This window comes from Mytilus edulis, chromosome 5, assembly GCF_963676685.1.
Source record: "Mytilus edulis chromosome 5, xbMytEdul2.2, whole genome shotgun sequence".
NCBI classification, from domain to species: Eukaryota; Metazoa; Mollusca; class Bivalvia; order Mytilida; family Mytilidae; genus Mytilus; species Mytilus edulis.
This window is the reverse complement of record NC_092348.1, coordinates 70129489-70152897: the sequence shown is the minus strand read 5'-3', so window position 1 is coordinate 70152897 and position 23409 is coordinate 70129489. Positions and strand designations below refer to the sequence as shown.

The 23409-nt window shown below is 31.2% G+C and overlaps 1 protein-coding gene across 1 annotated transcript in view; it reads right to left on the bottom strand.

The window, feature by feature from the left end:
- LOC139524352 (synaptogenesis protein syg-2-like) overlaps positions 1 to 23409 on the bottom strand; it is a 39151-nt gene that overhangs the window by 12844 nt on the left and 2898 nt on the right. The window contains exons 2-10 of the mRNA XM_071319118.1: positions 19487 to 19759; positions 18763 to 19065; positions 17050 to 17346; positions 15538 to 15882; positions 13223 to 13534; positions 9611 to 9718; positions 7538 to 7556; positions 6636 to 6715; positions 5854 to 5869 (exon numbers count right to left, since the gene is read on the bottom strand). Coding sequence (XP_071175219.1) covers positions 5854 to 5869; positions 6636 to 6715; positions 7538 to 7556; positions 9611 to 9718; positions 13223 to 13534; positions 15538 to 15882; positions 17050 to 17346; positions 18763 to 19065; positions 19487 to 19637 — 1631 coding nt within the window. The 5' untranslated portion in view covers positions 19638 to 19759. The remainder of the gene's footprint in view (positions 1 to 5853; positions 5870 to 6635; positions 6716 to 7537; positions 7557 to 9610; positions 9719 to 13222; positions 13535 to 15537; positions 15883 to 17049; positions 17347 to 18762; positions 19066 to 19486; positions 19760 to 23409) is intronic.

Here is a 23409-nt window from a genome sequence, read left to right as displayed (position 1 = left end):
ACATGGAGTACGGAAATGTGTTTTTTTTTCGAAATTATGTGTTCATAGTACCAAAAGAAGTGAAACACTTATCAAAGGTGTGATATATCAAAAATAGTGAGACGAATTAAACATGCATTAAATAACAAAAATGCATTAAAAACTGTACCAAGAGGTCAAATTAACACGAAAGTAAGGTTTGAGAGTAGACCTAGTTACAGAAAGCTGTTTTAAAGCCAAAAAGAATTAATAGTAAAAAAAAACTATGAATCAGAGACTAAAATCAACTAAAACACATCCCAAAGATTTAGTGTTTTAACATTATTGATTCATTCATTGTTAGTGTTTGAAGGCCACTTTCAAGCGACACTTGAAAGCGACACGTGGATTATTTCGTAGCGGTCAGTGTTTATGGGTTGAGGGAGCCGGACTGCCCGAAGAAAACCACCGACCTTCGATAGGGAAACTTACAATCCTAGTCAATTAAGATTGGAATAGATTGCACGCACAAGAGGGTTCCGAACTCAAAACATCGGTATTTATTGGTTGGGAATTACAGTAAAACTGTTTAGACCACTTGGCCATGGATGCCCCTAACGATTTGAACAGTCAGCGAAGACATTATGATCCTTTAAAAACAGACTTGTTTTTGTACTGGTATGAATCAGTTTCTGACCAAACTCGAAAAAAAAACCACCCGTTTGAATTGCATTTAACTGACAAATTTAACAACACTTACTGTTATTTTGGTGATAAGTTTTCGTTAAATAATCATGAATCGTCTAAAAATACTGCAAAAATATCCCCAAAGGAATTTGTTTTAAATAAATCAAATGTAATCGATAATAACTGTCCTTCCCTAGATTTACACGGAAAACTCTACACTTAAACTTACGACAAAAGAGGCGAGATTTAGTTCCTTATTATTAATTTTCCTTTTTTTGGATGGTGATGTTACTTTGGCACCCTCTTACGATTTGCTTCCAACCCTTTTGCTATGCCCGAGTCTGTTTTTATGAACGTAGTCTATGTATAACTAGTAAATTATGTCAGGGATTTCGCTATCATAAATTACTGAAAACCTTAACTAAATTCGTCTATATATATATAATGATTTGGTATTTAAGTTGTTTGTGCCTGTAGAAAACTTATTTCAAACGTGATAGCACATCTTCATTTTTACGGAGATGTTGTTTACCGTGCCAAGCAATTTAGAAACGATCATAGTAAACTTACCGATCTTTTAAGTACAATTATTCTAAATGGTTACCAATTTAACAGTGTGATTATATATCTATGAATTTTGTTTTTATGGGTATTAATATTGGTTTTATTATCAGTAAATTTAAAGCAAATTCAATATTATTGTTATATACATATGCACTTTCGTGGATCCAAAATCTGTCGATTCCTATATTTTGGCATTGCATCAGGTCATGTTTTTCTCTGACAGTTTATGACGTCTTTACACTTAATCTATTGGTTATTAGATGTGTAATGATTGATATGTTAGTATTAGATTCATATTTTTTGGGGGTTATAAATGGCTTTGAACTAGCTTTGAGTAAATGCTAGTACTCTCAGATATGTAATTAGTGTCATTTTGGTGTGAAATGTATAAGTACCCGGTCACGTCCACTCTGTGTTTTTGTTAGATGTATTTCTATTTGTATCCATCTAATGAGTTAAGCCTTTTTCAACTAATTTTTATACTTTGTTTTTATGATGTACTGTTACACCACTGTCCCAGGTTAGGGGAGGGTTTGGATCCCGCTAATATGTTTAACCCCGTCAAATCATTTATTTTTGTGTCTGTCCCAAGTCAGGAACCTGTGATTCAGTGGTTGTCGATTGTTGATATGTTACATCTTTGTTTTCGTTCATTTGTTGTACATTAGTAAGGCCGCCAGTTTTCTCGTTTGATTTTTTTTACATTAACAAATTTTGTAATTTTGGGGCCTTTTATAGCTGACTATGTGGTATGGGCTTGGCTCATTGTTGAACGCCGTATGGTCACCTATAGTTGTTAATTTCTGTTATCTGATTGGAAATCATACCGCATCTTCTTTTTTATGACTTGTGCAATGCTTAACAAAAAGTATTGACAGGCAGCAGGATAGTTTAAAGTTAACCTTTTCATAAATATGTGTAATGTTATATAAAGATACATGTAGAGTCATCTCTATAAAGAAAATACGTGGATGTGTATTTATTTATAAAAAAAAGTTTGATAAGAATACACATTTACTTATGTTTAAATTTTCTGATGACAAAATCGATATTTGTGATATGTAAAATGTATAGATTTACAGACCAATCAACCGTTTTCGTAAAAAAAATGTAAAATTGCGAAAACATGTCGACAGTGAGTTTAGACAAATACACATTATAATGGTCAACGAGTGTGTAATGTTTTCCGAATTCGATGTTCTTCTCATAAGTCTCATTAGGGGTTTCCTGCTTTGCTACCGTACCAACCGTAGTACGAACTGGGAGCCGTCATTTAACTTTTGGAAATAATTGATGTATACACGTAATATCAACGTATGTTTTGTAAATAATATATAGAACTATTTTGAGAATTTTAAGTTGTAATTTGGTACTAATTTCATGTGGTTACTTCTTGTATTTATAGTAAACAATATTGTTTGCACTCGATTATGCTTTCAAGCAACCGTTGCAAGTAACCGGTGGTACGAAAGGTTTATAGTTCAGAGTTATTTCCCCCTAAAACTGCATAGACCAAAAGAAGCTAAATTACAAAACAAATTTGAAACCAATCTAAATTTTGTTCGTAATAACTTTACATCAATATAAAATGTTTAAGTTTTTTAAATTTTGGTAGGTTTTTAGAAAACATGAACAAATAAAATTTATTTTAACAAAATAATATTGACCTCAATAACAAAAACATAATGTTAAAATAAATTTAATGTCAAAACTTGCATTTCAATAAAACAAATCTGAATGTTAAGGTTATATTTTCATTCTTTATTGTTAATTTTAGGAATAAAAGAGTGAATAGTGAAATAAGAATGAAATAAATCAACTTGGGATATGACATGCACAGATAGAATATAGTCCCCGTAACAAAGATCAACTTCTGTTCCATATAGATACAAGAAGATGTGGTGTGAGTGCCAGTGAGACAAAACTCTCCATCCAAGTCACACTTTGTAAAAGTAAACCATTATAGGTCACAGTATGGCTTATAATCTTGAAATCTTTAATAGACAGAAATTTACTTCAAAAGCAAAAGTGATCAGCAATCCCAAATCATCAGACAGTCGACTTGTTATTGTAGTCACTGCCCTTGATTGATAGAAATTTTTAATAACAAATTTATCAAAAATACAGATCTGCAAATAGTTCAGTGTAGATGGCGTTGTCTGTTGTTATATATGAAAGTAATTGCCCTTAAATGGCAATGTTTATTCTTTTGCAAGTGAACGGCAAAATATGGAAGATAGAGAGAATTTGAAAAAGAAAAATGATCAACAAAAATGACATTGTAGTCATGAATTATATGTATATATCTTCTAGTTACTTTTAATTTCGATAACTTGATAGCAAAGATATAATTTGCCTTTGAGCAATTATCCATAGAGCTATACATATAACAAGAAGTCCATTACTAGACGTCTCTCTAGTAAAAAGTAAAATCACAAAAAAACTGAGCTCCGAGGAATATCTAAAACGGAAAGTCCCTAATCAAATGGCAAATTCAAACGATAAAACACATCAAATGATATCGTATTCACTTGGCATCTTTCTTATTAGAAAATTAAATGTACCCTCAGACTAGAAGTTTTTATTTGAAAAAAAACCTTAAATTACTATGCTATATAAATCTTAGAAACATAGTCCTTTTTTAAAACACAACAGTTCATTTATCTTTTTTCGCAGTAAGTCGAGTGAGAAAAATAAGAAAACAAAGAGTTAAATTATTTTTGGTAAGAGCGTATTCATGATACATATTACCTGAACAAATTATCTAGAACTATTTACCAACCGATGAAAATAATCCTTTTTTTTGAGTCCAGAAAGGCTTAAGCAGTTATAAATAATGCAAAAGACATTGTATAGCAACATAGTATTTCCTGTAGAACAATACCAAGAGTTAGAAAGATATTCATATTGCATTAGTGCAAATACAACGTCAAATTATTGCCGTAATCAGTGAACAAAATACGCTATCATGTAAGGAGTTTTTCTAGCATTGCTTTACGAAAAAAGGATTAATGGATGGATACTGGTTAACAATATCCCTCGTAGATTATATATACTACTCGCAAGCCCGTGCAGTACACAAATTTACTCGCGATAAAATATACCAATCTTGATGTTATAACAATATTTAATGATGTAATAATAAACGAACAAGATGAAATTATATCGTAATGATAAATATTTCGACTCAAGATTCGTTATTGTCAGAAAATTTATATTCATTCTCCCCTTTCCTCCATGGAATTTTTTTTTACATACTAATGATACTTTATTCGCGTAGGATTTTTTCAATAAAAAAAAATATCAGGTTTAAAGTGTAAATGCATTGCGAAAAACAAATATTTCATCAATGAAATTCCAGTCAGATATTCTCATAAATATCCTTTTTATATTGGATACAAATCTTATTAAGTCTGTTTTTCGAAGGTAAGACGTTTCAATTGAGGCACTTTACAGGCGTCAAAAGGCGTCATTATGGAGGAAAGGGTTATGTAATATAATCAACATTTTTTTTCTAATCATTACATCCACCCCGAAAGTTCAGTGAAAAAAATATAAGGAAAAAGATAGATCCGTATTTTTATAATGTGTGTTGTGTTTAAGAAAAATGTTGCTGCAATGATCGAAATGATAACTTAATAAATAACAATTGATTTTAATGCGAAGTCAACACAATTTTGATCACAGTTTTGCCATTTAAACGTAAAGTTGTTATAACGACACCAGTAAGATATTATTAATTCTATTTTAGTATTAAAAAACATTCTTTAGTCTAATTTATTTGCTAAATATATACAAAACAAAATCAAAGCCAAAAAAAAAACAGAAACGCAAATTTATATTTAGAATCTAAAGGTCGAGGCAACTCAGTTCTATTAAGGACTGTTTGATTCATTCTCTTGTGCACAACAATAAATATTCTCGTTTAAAATCATGAACAAAGTGTTCTAGAAGCTGTGTAATCGTAAATAAATAAAAGATAAAAGTTTTTTTATCGCTGATATGCAATTTGATTTCTTTAATTTCATCAGAATGAATACAATAATTTTTCATTAAATAATATATCCAAAACAGCACCAACGGTTGGTTACGTACCAACCGTACCTGATACGTAGCAAATCGGGAAACCTCTATTGGGCAGTTGTTTATACCCGGCGCATAGTCACGAGTACTATAGTGTGAATATACGAGAGCGTTATGAACTTATTGAGACATGTAAACACTATATGATGAGAGAGAAAATATGTTACTGATGAGAAATTCAAATATGACACCTTGAAATTCAAAATCATTACGTGGACACAAGTTAAGTTTGTAAACCATGCATCTGTGTTAATATCAAGTAATATATCATGATACGATCGAAACTTCCACTTCGTCCGTGGCATCGATCTCAAATCCACTAGGATATTGAGTTTTACAAAAAACAATTGTATCTTTGCATTGAAAAAAGCTTTGAATGTATTTACAAGTTTATGGACAATAAATTATTGATAATTGATCAAATAAATTTAAAATAAAATTGCTGTGTGCAAATATATCAAATAAAGAACACGTTTTGTCAAACTACTGTTTATTTGTATGTGTAGATTGCGTGTGATTAAATTAAAACGATTGTAACAGTTGATAAAAACAAATACTCACTGTGTATGCTCAACATCTGAAACCAGCCATAATCAACGAATTAATTGTAAGTAAATAGATATAATATGCGAAGGACAAAAATATTGATTTGCATTACAGAGCTTTTTTGTTCATCAAACCATGGATTATCTTATAAGATCTACTAATGTTTTACTATGAATAATTTCAAATATATAGGAAAATATTACAGATTTAAGTTGAATCATTTTGCTCAGTAGTGCTTGACATGAGCACGTGCGGCTGGGTGTTTATCTCCTAGTTGTGACCATATTTTAGAGCTTGTTTTGCTTTCAAGATTTGCTTGTTAGAGGGATTTTATTAACAATGATACAAACGGACCAATAGTTCCAAGCGATATAGTGGCATTAATCCCTTTGCAGTTGAACGAAAATCATTACAATTTCGTTGGCCGTTATGGAATATCTGTGTCACAGATGACAATGGATATGTTGTAAGTTTGGTGAACACAATCAATCAATTTGTGTACAATTAGCGCATTAACAAACGAAACTTATAACCGAATTTGTGCTTGAATAAATGACATTGCTTACTCTTTCAAAACACCTATTATGATATACATTTCCCCAAGGTTTTCGATAGCGTTCGTGTTTTACGATCTTTGTTTTTTTATTTTGTATTTTTGTATTGATGTGCTTTTCGTCGTTTTTTGTTGTTGTTTGCCATAGCACTGCCAATTTTTCGTTTTTTTTTTTATTTCATACATCAACTTATAAGTTTTGAATGGCACAGTATCTTCAAACTCTTTTAGATTAAATACTTACCACTTGTATTTCTAACTTCATCGTACTCATCCCCTTTCCGAATTTCCTCTAAACCAGTGTTTTCATAACATTTTTCTTTTCTTAAAAAGAAAACATATGTGGAATAATTAAGTTCTTACTGTCTTGTGGGAAATACACAATAAAGATTAAATTAAAATATATGTACATATTCCAAAAAATGGATGTTTCAGTATATTGTTCCCATCATAGTTGTATTTAAAAAAACACCATAGAATAAGAAATTTGAAAAAAGTATTGAATTTAATACTTATAGAATTTAGAAATATTCATTTTGGGATTTGTGCTATAAGTTAAGAATTTTAACTGATAAAAAGAATTTGTATTCTTTTATTGCATCGTACGTTTATTTCAAGTTATGTTTCTATTTCTGACATACGTGCAATCTCGCATACAGAAGGCAATGGAACAGGAGGAAAAGGATCCTTCTAAATAATTGAAATGTTAGTATAATTGTACAACTGATACTAAAACTACTACAAAATAGATACAAATCAATGTCTATGCTGTTTTAAGATGTGATCAAATTAAATTTGTTTATCAATTTTTATACAATAGAAGGTGCAGATGTTATTTAAATAGCATTGTCAGTGTCTTGTTCTTACAGACAATTTGGGGCAGAAGAATAATTCCAGATATAATAAGTTTTTATTTTTCTATGTAGTTTCCATTCGTTTTCAAATATTTTCTGCATCATTTAGCTGCTGTTGTTGTTCTTGTAGTTGTATTATCAATTTTAATCAATTTTTTTTATCTAACTTTGAAAATAAAACAAAAGCGCTTAACAATATATGCACAAATGTGTTATAGTCTATTTAAAATTGTATTTAAATCCCCTTTACCATTGCTAACTCTAGAATTTGTGGAGAAATTTATCAACTTACTTTTTTGTTTTATTCCTCCCTGCAATAATAAAAACCAACACATGTGCGATTACATTTAACAATACCGAGTGAAATTAATAAAAAAAAAAAGTTAATAATGATGATGATAAAAAGTAGTGAAACATGTGTGCGTAATGACTGTTCGAGGTATAAATAAGACAGAACGTATCTCCCTTCTTTTTTTGTTGTTGCTGATTAATGGTGGCTGAAGGAGAGGAAATAATTGCAAGAAACAATCAACACCTCAAACAAGTTATATTCTGAAGTCAGAACAGGAGCCTATAATTCAGTGATTGTCGTTTGTTTATGTGTTACATATTTGTTTTTCTTTCATTTTTTGGGACATAAATAAGGCCGTTTATATTTTTGTTTGAATTGTTTTACATTGGCATTTCGAGACCTTTTATAGCTGACTATGCGGTATGGGCTTTGCTCATTGTTGAAGGCTGTACGATGACCTATAGTCGTTAATTTCTGTGTCATTTTGGTCTCTTGTTGAGAGTTGTCTCCTTGGAAATCATACCACATCTTCTTTTTTATATTTAATCGTGACGGCTGTAGAAAGGTCGACCATAATGTAAACAATATCTCAAGCAAATACCGAAAAATCTCAGGCAAATACCCATAAAGACAACTCAAAGATTCTAATTACAGTTATATATACTGAAACAAGTCGGATGATAGTTGGATATTTCAGAAGAGAGGCGACAAATACCAAAGGGACATTAGAATACACGAGTCAAAAATAAACAGCACGGCAAACAAAACAAAAAGAAAACGACCAACGACAAGCACTGTAAACAATACACAACATAGAAAACTGAACAATACAAACAAAATAAAAAAACTCAGAAAGGAAAGCAGATCCTACTCAAAATGTGGCACCAGTCGTGTTGCACCTTCAAAATACAAATGTTGTAATATGTCTAATTCTGTAGGTCATATTTAGGAAATGGAGGACGAGATTGTTGTAACAAAAATTTGAACATATCCGTCCACATCTCTGAAACAGATATTCCATAACGATCAACCAAGTTCTGATAGCGTCCGTAAAATTGTCGGAGTGATGACCTCAACTTCACTATTTAGAAATCTTGGTTCGAAGAGTTTCTTGTAAATAGCACCCCTCTATCAAGAAAATGAAAGAATGATGCTCTGGAATGTAAAATTGGCCATTTTGGCGCTGCTGTAATGTAGCTACCCACAAATTTAAAGTTTACAAACAGAAACTTCTGTTGTCGTAGAGCTGTTTTTTAAACCGACCCTCATCTTTAATATATAGATGACAGTCAAACTACGAGGCAAATTTAACTGTTTATGTTGTATCCTTTATTTCAATGTCGATGGGAAAGATGAGTTCAAGATGGTCATCAAACATTGAATTATTAAACGAGAGGATATCATCAATATAGCGGAAAGTGGGGTAAAAGGATAGCGTTAGCTTATTTTCAATATTCAAGCTCCAAACTTAGTCTTTTCTGTTTGGCTTAAAACAATTAAATAGATGTGCATTAATGCGGGAACACAGGTTCTGATATGAAAGAAAATAGCACGTCCTTTAACATATTATTTTCTCTACATTTCTATATGTACCAAAGACAAGGTAAAATATTCGATAGTTTCTATAACTACAGTATTTCTATCTTTAAAGACTGAAACAATGAAAAATAACCTATAAGTGTATTAAAGTTGCAGTTACATTAGAAATAAGAAGTAAAATCACAAAAGTAATGAACACAGAGGAAATCAAATCGGAAAGTCCCTATCACATGGCAAAATCAAATGACAAAACACATAAAAAACGAATGGACAAGAACTGTCATATTCCTGACTTGGTACAGGTATTTTCAAATGTAGAAATAGGTGGATTAAACCTGGTTTTATAGCGCTAAACCATTCACTTTGCTGACAGTCATATATTTAGCAATGTTGATGGTATATCAAATAAAATGAGAACCCAAAAGAATCCAATTTGCAGTAAGCGTTAGTATGTTTCGCATTAAACAATTTTCATAAAAAGATAATTGTCTATAATAAAGTTTAGTGTATATAAACTTTTGCATAAGATCATACCTGTTCTCCACTTGAATAGCTTTATAGTTAAAACTGAAGCACATACGATCACTATAGTAATAGCAGCACCTATTACAGCACCAATAACTGCACTCGATATTGAAAATTCTGTAATGAAAATAACAAAAAAAATAGTTCGTCAATATTATATTTGCATGGTTTGATTATTCAGATTTGTAAGTTTATAAGACACTTTTTTGATACTATCTTTGCCAATGGAATACATTGTAAATTTTCTATACAAATCAGGAATATACATTGTATGATACGTATCACCTACTGCAGAAGTGCTTCGTTACAATATAATCCTTTCAACCATAAGAAGCTTTATTGAAGAAATAAATACGAGAGAATATATATCAAAGTGCATTTAATAATCAAATAAAAATAAAAATAGACAATACCTTGGTAAAAAATATAAAGATACGAAGAAAAGACGAATGACAATAACAAAACATTGAAAACACGAATCCCATTAAACCCAGAAATGAAGTTGTTTACTCCAGAAGGATATTAAGTTGTTCGTGCTCCACTTGTGACACATGTCACAGTGATCAAACAAGTTTAATTCCTGTAATAATTTGCTTGTGGTAATGCCTCATTCGAGAATATTAAGGTGTGAATGGGATTTAGAAATATACATGTACATGTATATCCGTAGTCATATGTGACACAGGTATGTAATAAGGTCAACAAAACAAATGCCGTCTCCGATTTTGAAATTTTTCGAAGAAGTGTAAACCATGGCACATGAAAATCTGATGCAACATATTTTTTAAGCAGTTACCGTCTATTAAGCGAATCATGATAGGATACGCAAGTCATAATCAACCACTATTTTTGTGATTACCTTAAACAGTTTTCGCTACTTAAATATGTGTGTTCTTTTTTATGTTAAGTGATGTAATCTTGTATTCTTCGTTCTAGCACAGCAAAGCATCATAAAAACAAAAACAACCATACAAGCTCAACAACAAACTTGATTTATAACGGTTTGTACTATTCGGTCAATAGCACACTGTGAAACAAATTTATACAACCGACTATCTTAACATGTGTGAGCCAAGGCTCCGTGCCGTACATTGACCTATAATGGTTTACTTTTATAAATTGTTATTTGGATGGAGAGTTGTCTCATTGGCACTCACACCACATCTTCCTATATCTATATAAAGACAAAAACCATTAGCAAAATGGAAAGACACGAATACAAAAATTTACTATTGCATAACACAATAACGGGATGTATAACATGTGTAAGTATGGTGACAAGCCACGTCATATGTAACAAAGAAACAAAATAAAAAATGTAGACTAAGGACATCAGCAAAAATGAAAGATAATTATACAAAAAATTACCATATCACATCCTGATATTGATGTTTATAGTTATCAAAGGTACCAGGATTATAATTAAGTACGCCAGACGCGCGTTTCGTCTACATAAGACTCACCAGTGACGCTCATATCAAAATAGTTATAAAGACAAACAAGCACAAAGTTGAAGAGCATCGAGGATCCAAAATTCCAAAAAGTTGTGCCAAATACGGCTAAGGTAATCTATGCCTGGGATAAGAAAATGTGTACCGTGTGTTGAAATACTGCCCACTAACATCAAATAAAATATACACGGTCTTAACGCACTGGCTTTTAACCATCATGTTCCTGACTTAATTGATAGAGACATTTTTTGTATAGAAAATGGTGGATTAAATCTGGTTTTGAAGCTAGCTAAACCTCTTACTTGTAAGACAGTCACATCAATTCTATTATATTGACAACGATGTGTGAACAAAACAAACAGACATTATCAGTCATACCACATCTTTTTGTATATATAATAGGTAAAAATGTCAAAAAGGGTACACCCGTACTATTCAATATTGTGTTATAATCTCTTAATCACTAGAAATTCAAACAAATATATAATATAGAAGCACAAAAAGGCATAAAGACGAAGCACATTAGCAAAATTGAAAGACACGAATACAAAAATTAACTAGTGCACAATAACACAATAACGGAATGTATAATATGTGTAAGTATGGTGCCACGCCACGTGATATGTAACAAAGAAACAAAATAAAAGAATATAGACTAAGGACATTAGCAAAAATGAAAAACAAGAATACAAAAATTTACCATATCACATTGTGATATTGATGTTTACCGTGAATTGAAAAAAAACACCTACTAACATCAAATAAAATATAAACGGTCTCAACGCGCTTGTTTTAACCAATCATATTTCTAGATATGTAAAGGAGGTAAGATAATAAGGTATACTATTTCTTCGTCTGTGTTTTTTTTAATCTATGCTTCCTCTTATTCAAATCAATTTAAACAGCTCAACAGCTGTCTAGGCAAATGGTTTGAAATGGTAATTTTCTGAAATAACGGCGGTATACTTTTGTAAAAATAACGTATCCAAATCAAAACAGAAGCAGAAGTAGCTAGCAATAGTTTGATTAATGTAAGAATAAATAATTAAGGTAGAGTGATACTTCATTATGTCTTTTATTAACTCAGTTCAACGTGGGCATGGTGCAATACTTTGTAAAAGAGAGGCCAAAGATACCAGAGGGACATTCAAACTCATAGGTCGAAAACAAAATGACAACGCCATAAATTTATATGTCTTTCGACTAGTTACTATGCTACTTTGTGTAGTAAGACATGTGTCCCACAAATAAATACGTGTTGTAAAAAATTGCAATGACAAAGAAAAGTTACTAAATCAAATAGCTCAGCCATCGATAATTAAAAACTGGGTCCTTCAATGATTAAAATGATTGCAAAATATTATCGCCTATATACTTAAATTCAAAATGGAAACATGGTGTATACTTTATAAATTACAATAAGGTGTTACAATAACAAAAATAAACAATAAGGAAGCTTCAACATTGAATGAAATATTATTATAGAGACCGGTAATCGAAATATCAATTTGTAGTTGTTAGTTCCTTTTATATAAATATAAAAAGCAAAATAGAACTTCGAAACTGGCGTATTAATCTAACTAGAGTCAGAAACGTAAATGCATATTACGTCAAGTTCATAATTTTAGTAAAGCTAGACTAATGCCATGCGGTAAATTCAATACTTTTCAATTCACTGATGCTCATTAGCAAATAAAACAAGTCAGTATAAACACAAACTATACAGATCTAAATTAAATTACAGCTCCAGATGAAAATAGGTTTTACTACTGCAGATAACATAGGACACCTCTGTATGTATTCAGTTTACTATGAGCAGAAGGAATTTCAATGAAAAACATAACACTTACTTTTATGCTACTCTTATTATTTGTGCATCTGTTCTTGTGTTAAAGTTTACGGTTATTTTGTTTTACATTGCTAGTATTTTAAAAACTTTCAATAATAAATGGTGGTTCCATTAAATGAAAAAAAAACGAAATGTAGCCAGCTACCTTAAGCTCTGACAGAAAACTCGACATTCATGAGGATATTCCGTCTTCGAAGATCGAACACTTACAGCAGGTTTTTTTATAAAAGGTATCGTGTGATAAGATATTGGTCAGAAACGTGCAGAGCATGATATAAATAGTGAGTAATAGATGCATATTGACAATAGTAAAGTTTTCACCTGAACATCCAGTAAAAACAATCAAAATGTCTGTAGCATTACTTCTTTTCCCTGCTGTATTCTCAGCATACATTTTCAGTTCATAGACTTTTCCTCGCTGTAAGTTGCTTAATGTATATGTTCTTCGTCTCTTTGATTCATTGATAGCTTCCTCACCAATTAAAATGGTAATCCACTCCAACAATCCTTGGACTCTGTATTGCAGGTAAAATGTTTGTTTATGTCCCCAATCTACATTTGGATCCCATTGAACAGTGACAATTGTGTCTGCTGATTTTATGCTGCTAAAATTTCCTGGTGTTTCTGGCGCACCTTAATGAAACATATAAATATTTTTCATTATATTTTCGTTGTAGGATCGAGAAATGCAAACAAAAAAGACAAATGTAATGTTAATTGAACGCATCAGTAGTATATTTCCCATTAAAACATAAAAAAAAACATGTGGTCAAGAGAGACTCAGTTACACAATAGGTTATCGTTTATATTAATAAAAGGAAAATGAAGGGGAAAACTCTTAGGTAAACACATAATGAGCGAGACAGGATAAAAATGTCATAGTTTGCATTTTTCGCTACAATTTTAGTAATGCCTCTTGATGGTTAAGTTAAAGCGTTCTTTTTGTTAAAGCGATACACATGTCAATGAGGTCCGACTAGTGTAAAAGTTTTACAATTGTATCTGATTTTGGAAGAATATTCTTGAATACTTAACGTATTCACCTCGCAAGCTCTACCACAAGTGCATTGAACGTAAAATATCGTACAACATATTTGATTCGAACTAAATTTGGTCTTTACCTATAAAAATAAGATGTGGTATAACTGCCAATCAGACAACTCTCCACCAGAGACAAAGTGACATATAAATTAACAAATATAATTTATGTCCCTGTTTGGCCTTCAACAATGAGTAAAACCCAGTTGTTTATATTCCGAAGTGAAAAATGCAAAACAGTTCAAACAAGAAAAACTAAGGGCCTGGTTTATTGAAAAAATAATGAACTAAAACACAAACACATAATGTGTTGTTATTTCAGCCAAATGAACATTTCCAGAGACAGTAGTTTATTTTTATCTTAATTGATATATAAAATACATTGTCATGCCCGATAAGGTAAAATCCGTTGTCGTTGTTGTTTTCTTTAATTCAGGGACAATTTATTATCAACCACTGTACACAAATATAAATACTTATTTTAACTGCTCTTTTTTCCATCGACAAACAAAATTAAATCACAGAGCAATTGCGAAAAATGGATCTAATCCGTTGTCGTTGTTGTTTTCTTTAATTTAGGGACAATTTATTATCAACCACTGTACACAAATATAAATACTTATTTTAACTGCTCTTTTTTTCCATCGACAAACAAAATTAAATCACAGAGCAATTGCGAAAAATGGATCTAAGCTCTATATTGGAAAAAGACATTATCTTATATTATCAAAATTAAGAATGGAAATGGGGAATGTGTCAACAACACAACTTCGATTTATTCATCAAAATCAATCAATTAATAACCTTACAGTTAATAGATGCTAGCAGTCGTAAATGTTAATTAAAAAGGAAAAGGAAAATGTAGTAGTTGAAGAATATAATAATGCCTTTCATTAATTTTAAATATTAACATGATTAAAGCTCATTGAAAATTGCGGTGAATTCTAAAAACAAATGCTCATATCTTCAAAATGGGCAAACGTGTAGTTAATTCGAATAATTGTTCTTTCAACATAAAAGATCTGGGTTTTTTTTTCATTTGCTTAACAGAGGGACGAAAGATACCAAAGGGACAGTCAAACTCATAAATCTAAAACACACTGACAACGCCATGGCTAAAAATAAAAAAGACAAACAAACAACAGCACACACGACACAACATAGAAAACTAAAGAATAAACAACACGAACCCCACCAAAAATCTAGGGGTGATTTCAGGTGCTCCGGAAGGGTAAGCAGATCCTGCTCCACATGTTGCACCCGTCGTGTTTCTTATGTGATAACAAAAACTTAATATGTGTTTGTTTTTGGTGGGAAAATCATTCATCTTGTTTTTATAGATATGAAATACAATCGTGTGTTATGTGTATTTGTGAAATTTGCGTTCATGTAATTTATTTTAAAAGTGCATTACCAAGACAAACATATTAAGAAGGAAGACATAATGTTAAGTACAATTAGCACTTAAATTTTTATTTAAAAATCTTCATATTAGAAATATATCCCTAAACGTGATATCAAAGTTACGTCATATACCACAGTATTTGCATAGTAAATATCAAAATTGTACAGATCGTCTTCTTGATTAATATACCTACTAGAAGATTCCAATATAATAGGATATATTATATTTCCAAATCCATTTGTTATTGTAACAGTATAAATGACGAAGTCCTCTTTTTTCAAATTATGTATAGTCAGTGTTACATTATAACCCTCTAGTTGTACTTCTTTTCCATGAATCGTATCCCTAACAATAGTAGGAGAACTAAATGTCTTGTATTTTACCGAGTTATGTGTTGTTAATGGGTGACCATCACGAGTCCATTCCAAATTTGTGAATTTTGGAATACTATACACATTAACATATATATCTACATCTTTATTTATTTCACCAAACTGTTTGAGTCCATCGTTGGCGTCTGAGGTAAACACTGGTTCAGCTTAAATTATAATATGCTATTTGAATTGGTCATAACAAAAGAGCAAACAAAAGCCGAGTCTGTAATGTAGATGAGATAAAAAAAAATCTGTATACGTACATTCATGGATATTTGTAAATGCTCAGTGTTGCTAATCTTTTAAATACTGACCAAACAGATGCGGATTAAGGGGGGGGGGGGGGGGGGGCAGGGGTGCCGCCTCCCTCCTCCCCTTTCTGGGCAAAATCATTGTTGATTATATGGGGAATCACTGAAGCATGACCAGAGCGGTCCCCCTCTTAGGCAGTTAGTTGGCCCCCAGTTATGAACCATTCTGGATCCGCCGATGTAAAATACATGTATGAAAAATACCAGTTTCAAAAACTCATTTTGTTTCAAATCTACTTTAACCTCTCTTAATGAAAATACTGATTATAATTTTACAATCGCTTGTCAATCGATGGAACAGATGGAACAAATGTTTAAACTATTCAAACATTCCGTGAATAACAAAAAGCACGACAACACATTCTTGTTAGTGTCAAAGGGCTTGCATTATTATATAACTGTTCAGGCTTCTTGTTTACTAATATATATACCTTCGTAAATGCTTTTCAGAAATAAAGTTATTGATTGAATACTGGTACATGGTATACGCGTATCATTTGCATAACAAAGCTTTCCGTTTAATTATATTACATATATGTATCTTATATAAATTTTAAACCGTTCATACTTTTTTCCCTCATGAAGAAATGTTTACACCACATAATTTTTTTTGCGCATACAAAAAGCGATTAAGTATAAATCTATATACGACTAGTCAGTGGCAATCGAATAAAGACAGTTAAAAGGCAAAGTTGTACCATGTGTTAAATCTTTTCTGGTCATCTACGCTAGATTTCAACATTTTATGAACAGTTCATTTACAGTACTATTGGTTGTCTGTTTGTCCTGTTCATTTTGAGCCATGGCGTTGTCAGTTTATTTTCGATTTATGAGTTTGACTGTCCCTCTGGTATCTTTGGTCCATCTTTTACCGGAAATTAACAATTTGATTTCATTTCATGATATAACGACCATTTTATAGTTTAGTCATATCGGTGATGTATTCTTGAAAGATAGTTTTAATAATGTACTATGAGTAAATTATGGTATAGGCTTTTACTGCTTGAAACATGGTATTACCATTGACGGTAACATATCCAGATCCCGTCTGCTCAATCCGATTGTCTTTGTCTTTTATACCGTTACTAGCTGTACACACATATTCACCACTGTCCTGGTATCTAATTAACATTCCAGCATCTTGTAACTTCAAGGTGTTATTTCCTTCAAACTCTCGTATAATCTCCCCGTATTTGGACTTGTGTTGCCATTTATGGTATGTATAACTGTTTGGGTTACCACTAGGATTACACGTTACTATTCTGTTTACATCATTTTGTGTATATACAGGACTTGTAACTGTTATATCTGGAGCATCTATTGTAAATAATAAACGGGTAAACTATACAAAAGCGATTACAAGTAAAATGCATTATATTGCGTATCCTCTATTTGTTCTAATCAAAAGAATCAATGTGCTGTCAGTTACTCGTGAAAGTGACATCTAAAACTGACAGTAAAAGGACGTCAAAAAAGAAGCACATGGACTTTTTACAGTTTTACACATGAAAACCGTATATGAATAATTGATTGACTATACTACAATCAAACATGCTATCGTATTTGAAGATTCTTTGATAGCCCTTTAAGAAACTAGCTACAATAAACTACCAACCATTGAACATGGAATACCTTTGAATCTTCTCAAACTTTCTATAATCTAATTTGATTTTGAAATATAATATATCCTTATATATTTTCAAATTTGTTGTCCTTACAAAATGAATATTATAAAAGAGGAAACAAATCACTTTTTTTCTACATTAACTGACTTAAAAACAATTTGAACTTATTATTTAAGATATGGTTAAAAAAAATTATTTGGATTAAAAAGATTCAGGAATATTGATTGACAATGATGTATTATTTTCAATTTTAACTAAAAACTTAATGAAAAGTAGTCAAATGAATATGAAGCATCGAAAAGAATCTATTAGACGGGTTTGAAAAGTCAATATGGCTATCGGCGCTGATGATGAAAAAAATAGTACAACAGTCTGTAGAGTGGACAATTCCCAAATGCGCAGAAATTTCTTCGTTATATGATTACTGTATATATAAGCTTGTTTCTACTGAGATAAATATAAAACAGTAGACACAATGTATTCTACAATTTGCATCAAGGTATCCATCAATATTTAAACAAAAGGGTGGATTTTACATATAAACATAAAAATAGTATAATAAAAAGGCAAGGTTTCATATTAAATGTTCTCTGATATCTACATCGGGTTTGATTTCCTTTAGATGATAATTGATCACAGGAGTTGACTAAAAGTAATGTATATGTAAATACATGTAAAGTGCAATGACATCACAAGATAAAAAAAGAGATATTTTAATGGACTGTTACAAACTTAGTTTTACATTGATGCAAAATCTGTAAAATATTTATAGGTTTTAAGTGGCTTTCTTGTATATTTCTTTCTTTATCGTATACGACAACAGTTGATAACACTATTAATATGTAATATATCAGTGAATTTATCAATATTGTGCTAAATAAATAAATCACAATTTTTTAGTTTAGATTCAATATCGAACTCAAAAGGATTACCATGTTATATATACTATATTAAAAGCTCATATACGTCTGTATTGTACCAAACATATTACTAGGCTAAGACGCTTGAATGCATTTTAATCCATTTGTATTTTGAGAAAGTCCTCACTTACAACTTATTTCGGTATTTATCACATCCATAAACAAAACATAGTTCCTACTGTACTTACATTTAACATCAAAAGTTTTACTAACACTGTCACTGCCTATAGAATTGGAAGCAATACATATTATATGTTGCTTGTTATGAGTTCTGTTTACACTATATATCAACGTAGATGTCACTGTGTTGGTGTCATTTAGTGCTGTAGCTGGTGCTAATGTTGTAGAACTGGATGTCACATCATTCCCACCAATACTCCATGTAAATGTAGCAGCAGGACGACTTCCATATGATGTACAGGATACTCTTAGTGGTATTGTCTCTTCTGTACTGACCTCATTTGTGTTAAAGATTGGTGTTAGTGGTTTTACTAAAATTGTGATAATTCTTTTTTGCAATTTTTTAAATTTTATGTGAATAGGAAAAATGATAGAGAATAACAAAAATTACCGAAAATATTGCAGATTAGTTAACACCACTGATTGATATGATTATTTGTCATATGAAAAGTTCTGTACGACCTGTTATATTCTGACCAACATTTGTGTTAATGGCTGTATCTATATATAATGATAAATTTATGAGAGGATGATTAAATGTATCAAAACAACTATTTTGAAGAGACGGGACAAAAGTAGTAGCATGATTCTTAGAAAGGAATATCGTAAAAGTAACTTCTGTTATATGCAAGATTATTTGTAGCAAAATATTGTCGTTGTAAAATATTCTATTCTAATCATTGAGTGATTAACAGTGCAAACAGCTTTCTAAAATATCTAGCTATAACTCACAGTTAAGATAAATCTGTACTGTTGTTGTCATTGGACTGACTAATGCATCACTGGTAGCTTGACATACTATTGACTTCTGATGATAGAGTCTAGAAATCGTTGTAATTGTGTAGCTTACTTCCTGGATTCCATTTGGTCTTGTCCCATCCATAATTGTCACAACAGGAGGAGGCTTTCCACCAGCTGCTATACATCTTATTAGTAAATCAATTCCTTCTGTACCCTCCAACTTACTGTTTGTTGATGCAAGGAAATACAAAAGTGTCGGAGGTACTGTAAAAAATATATGCATTGAACAATAAATGTCAATTTCATTTTTTCTTATTATGAAATGGAATTTCAACAAGCCTTACTTTAATCGCAAGTAATACCTATTTAGATTTGTTACTACTTTTATGCTGTTAAATCAAATATGTATAGACCTCATTATTTGGAATAATAATTATTTTTCCTATATAACCTTAACAAACGGGGCATCTAATGGAATTTGTATATCAAAAAGGTCGTCAAATAACACTTTTTTTTTGAAAACAAATTGGCATTGACAACAGTTAATTCACAGGTAAAAAACAACAAGAAGGAATGAAGTGTGGACCCTTAACAAACAAAATCAATGAAATTATATAAAATCATAAAGGCAATGTTTTCGTTTATTAAGTTAAACGTATAAATGCCAAGACATTTACTTAACGAAACCTTATTTTAAAAGTTATTTATAACAGCATGTGTAAAAGAAAGCTTACTGTTTAATATAATATGACATAACTAACTATCGAAACCGAATGCAGGTTCATTTTTCGATAAACAGAAAGATAGTCACACCCAGACAGCAATTCAATAAGTTATTTGGACCAAGTTACAATTGATAAGTTAACAAATGTCTTAACATATATCCGGAAAGCGTAAGAGCAAATTCATTGTTCAGTTTATGCAGCTGTTCTTTAGCAGGGTTACAATTTTTCTAGATATTATACAAACAAAATATATCTATTTATTGATACTTTTGAGCCAATCACTTAAATGAAACTCTTTATAAACAAAATTGTTTTGACTGGATTATGCCGTTTCGTCTTAGAACCTTTTATAACTTGTGACTTCCTGTTCTACATTCATACTAATAGAGAATTTTAAGTTTCAAACGAAACTTACGTACGTTAACGCAAGTAACTTAGGCTTGCAATTATACGGACTCATAAGACATAATATAAATTGTTGTTGTCTCCCTTCGCCGGTTTCAGCATTTCAGATTTCAGTCGGATAGGATAGTTATAATATTGTTTTAATTCTGAAATAAAGTTCATGTATCAGGCACAGACCAATCGATTTTCGGGGGAGGTGGCTTGTAAATATAAAATGAGGACCTTTCTGGTCCTTATTTTGACTGAATGAAATTGATTTCACAGTTGGCCAGCACTTTGAGTTAAAATAGGTCTACCCATTTGATAGTTTTCAAAACAAAATTTCCACATCAAAATACCCCCCCCCCCAACCATGCCCGAAAAATAAATGATCGATGACTTAAAGACACATTAAACAAGTGTCTGCGTTAAACATAAGGTTCTTCTTTATACAATCATACATGTAACTAGATAAAATTTGAAAAAAAACAGACAGGAAATTATGGTGAAAGAAATTTTAGAAGAGTATTTACAAAATCAAAAGTCACAATACAAAAAATGGCCGCAAAATAAAATGATTGGAATATAGAAAAATCATGTTTGCAAGCAAGGACAAATTAGGCTCATGTCACAGTGGAAACATGGACAAAAAATCTTTTCTGACATTTTGTAAAAGATTTTGTAAAATCAGTTTTTTGTTATATTTGCAATATTTCACTAAATGATTTTGTTATTTTTATTGTGCAAGGTTTAAGTCAAGTTTAGAAGAATAGGCTAATCCAATTTCATGTTTTTAATTTTTTTTTTCAATTAGCGATATTTTACTTCAAATTATCTATTATTCGTATGTGACAGGCCAAGACTTTATTTCAATAAATAAGTCTGTATGTTCTACATGTATTGTTAATTATTATCTATGTGTTAAATTTTCTGTAATCCCTTGATTGAATTTTTTTCACTCATTTAGAGAAATATTTGTCAAGTCTATTCAAGTAGTTTTTAGTTTGTTATATAAACTATGTTATTATATTGATGTGGCAGATTGGATTTAGTATTACACTGAGCAGTTCCAACTCAGTATTCCATGCTGAACTTATTAAATCATACATCGTGCTAACAAGAATCGTCGGTCGCTGCAAGAGTTAGTCCCAGATTCAGAGTCGGTGCAGACTAGTCGTATTGTTTATTGTGTGTGTGTGGTTACATGCCAACACATTACCCAGTCACAAGATACACCCAAGTTTCTGTTTGTGACACTCAACGGAAATTTCGCCAAGAGAGTTGCAAAAAACAAAATTCACGCACTACCTCCTGTAAAAATAAAAGAGTTGCTCCCTTATCAAAAACATGGACATTTATTTAGCTAAACGAAGGTAAAATGTGTACAAAAATTAAAAAATAACACATTTACAGAATATTTTTTTTAACCACAAACGTTTTTGGTATTTGAAAGTCAAAACTTTCTGTTCCTTTTTATCCGTCTTCGTCTTCTCGGGACTGAGGGAATTTATCGACCTCACTTTACCAAAATACATGCAAATAGGTATGCATGGTCGGCGTTCTTACGAACTGACAGAAAGGAGTTTATCTGTTCACCTTACGAAGTAAATCGGTTTATATGTACATGAGTTGACAGAGTAATAGGTCGACAGGTTGGCACAAGAAAGGTTTACAGGTTGACACTAGAAAGGTCTACAAGGTAGACAAGTGTTAAGGTTAACAGATTGACAAGTCGACATATTGAAAATTCGATCAATGCATAGGTCGATAGGTTGACAAGTGTAAAGGTAATTTAAAACTATCATGTATAACTGAGCTATGTGTTGGACTTTCGAAGAGAAGGGCTAAATTTATAAATGATCTTGATTAAGAACAAGATGTTCATACGGTTGCAAATAACGCCATGCAAGATTCGTGTTTTTTTCCTCGTTCTTACAAGATAAAATTGTCAAGATTTAAAAACCTTTTTAGTTCATTTTTCAAATTACAGCCTTTATGGCAAATTAAGATTGGAGAAGTCCTTTTAAGTTCATCATACCAAGTCGTGTAGGAGAGTGAGATTTAAACAGACTCAACTGATATACTTACAGCAGAACTGTGATCTGAAAATTGGACTGTAAAAACTGAAAAATCTAATAATTTTTTTCTCAGTCATTGAACATGTTAAAAACTTTTCAGTTCGATTTGGCCTTTTCAGTCTGATTATTGGTAACTAGTGACAAGTTTTACTTCGTCACTACGAAAACATTTTTCTGCATTAAGTTTGATTTAGAATAAATAAGTTAAATAACTTAAACGTTTGTCTCATAATTATATGTCCTGAAACACAATAATTGTTAGATAAAAAAAAATAAAAAACGAAAAAAGAAATACTGAACAATGATGATATATTGTCTATAAAATTAAAAAAAAAAAGGCTCAGAAAAGAAAATGAACTTATAAACAAATCAAAATGTCAAATGTTAGAGTCATCACTTATTGATTTCTGCGCATCAAGTTCAGTTGATCACAAGAAAGTTCAGTATCGTTGCAATTGGTAATACTCCGTGTTTCCCTGCAGACCATGCAAGTTTTCCATGTACCACAGATAAAAAGTTACAAATGATTTACTCAGTAGCTGTACCAGGGGTGGGGGTCTGTGTCCCCTGCGAACAAAGTTTGCCTTTTCGTATGTCCAAATATAAGACAAGTGTAAACTCTTGCTTATTGAATACGCTATTTTAAATAGATTTGAACTAAATGGAGAAAGGGAGACAAACACAATTTTACAACAATCAAGTTAAGGTGTAATACGTACGTCAGAAT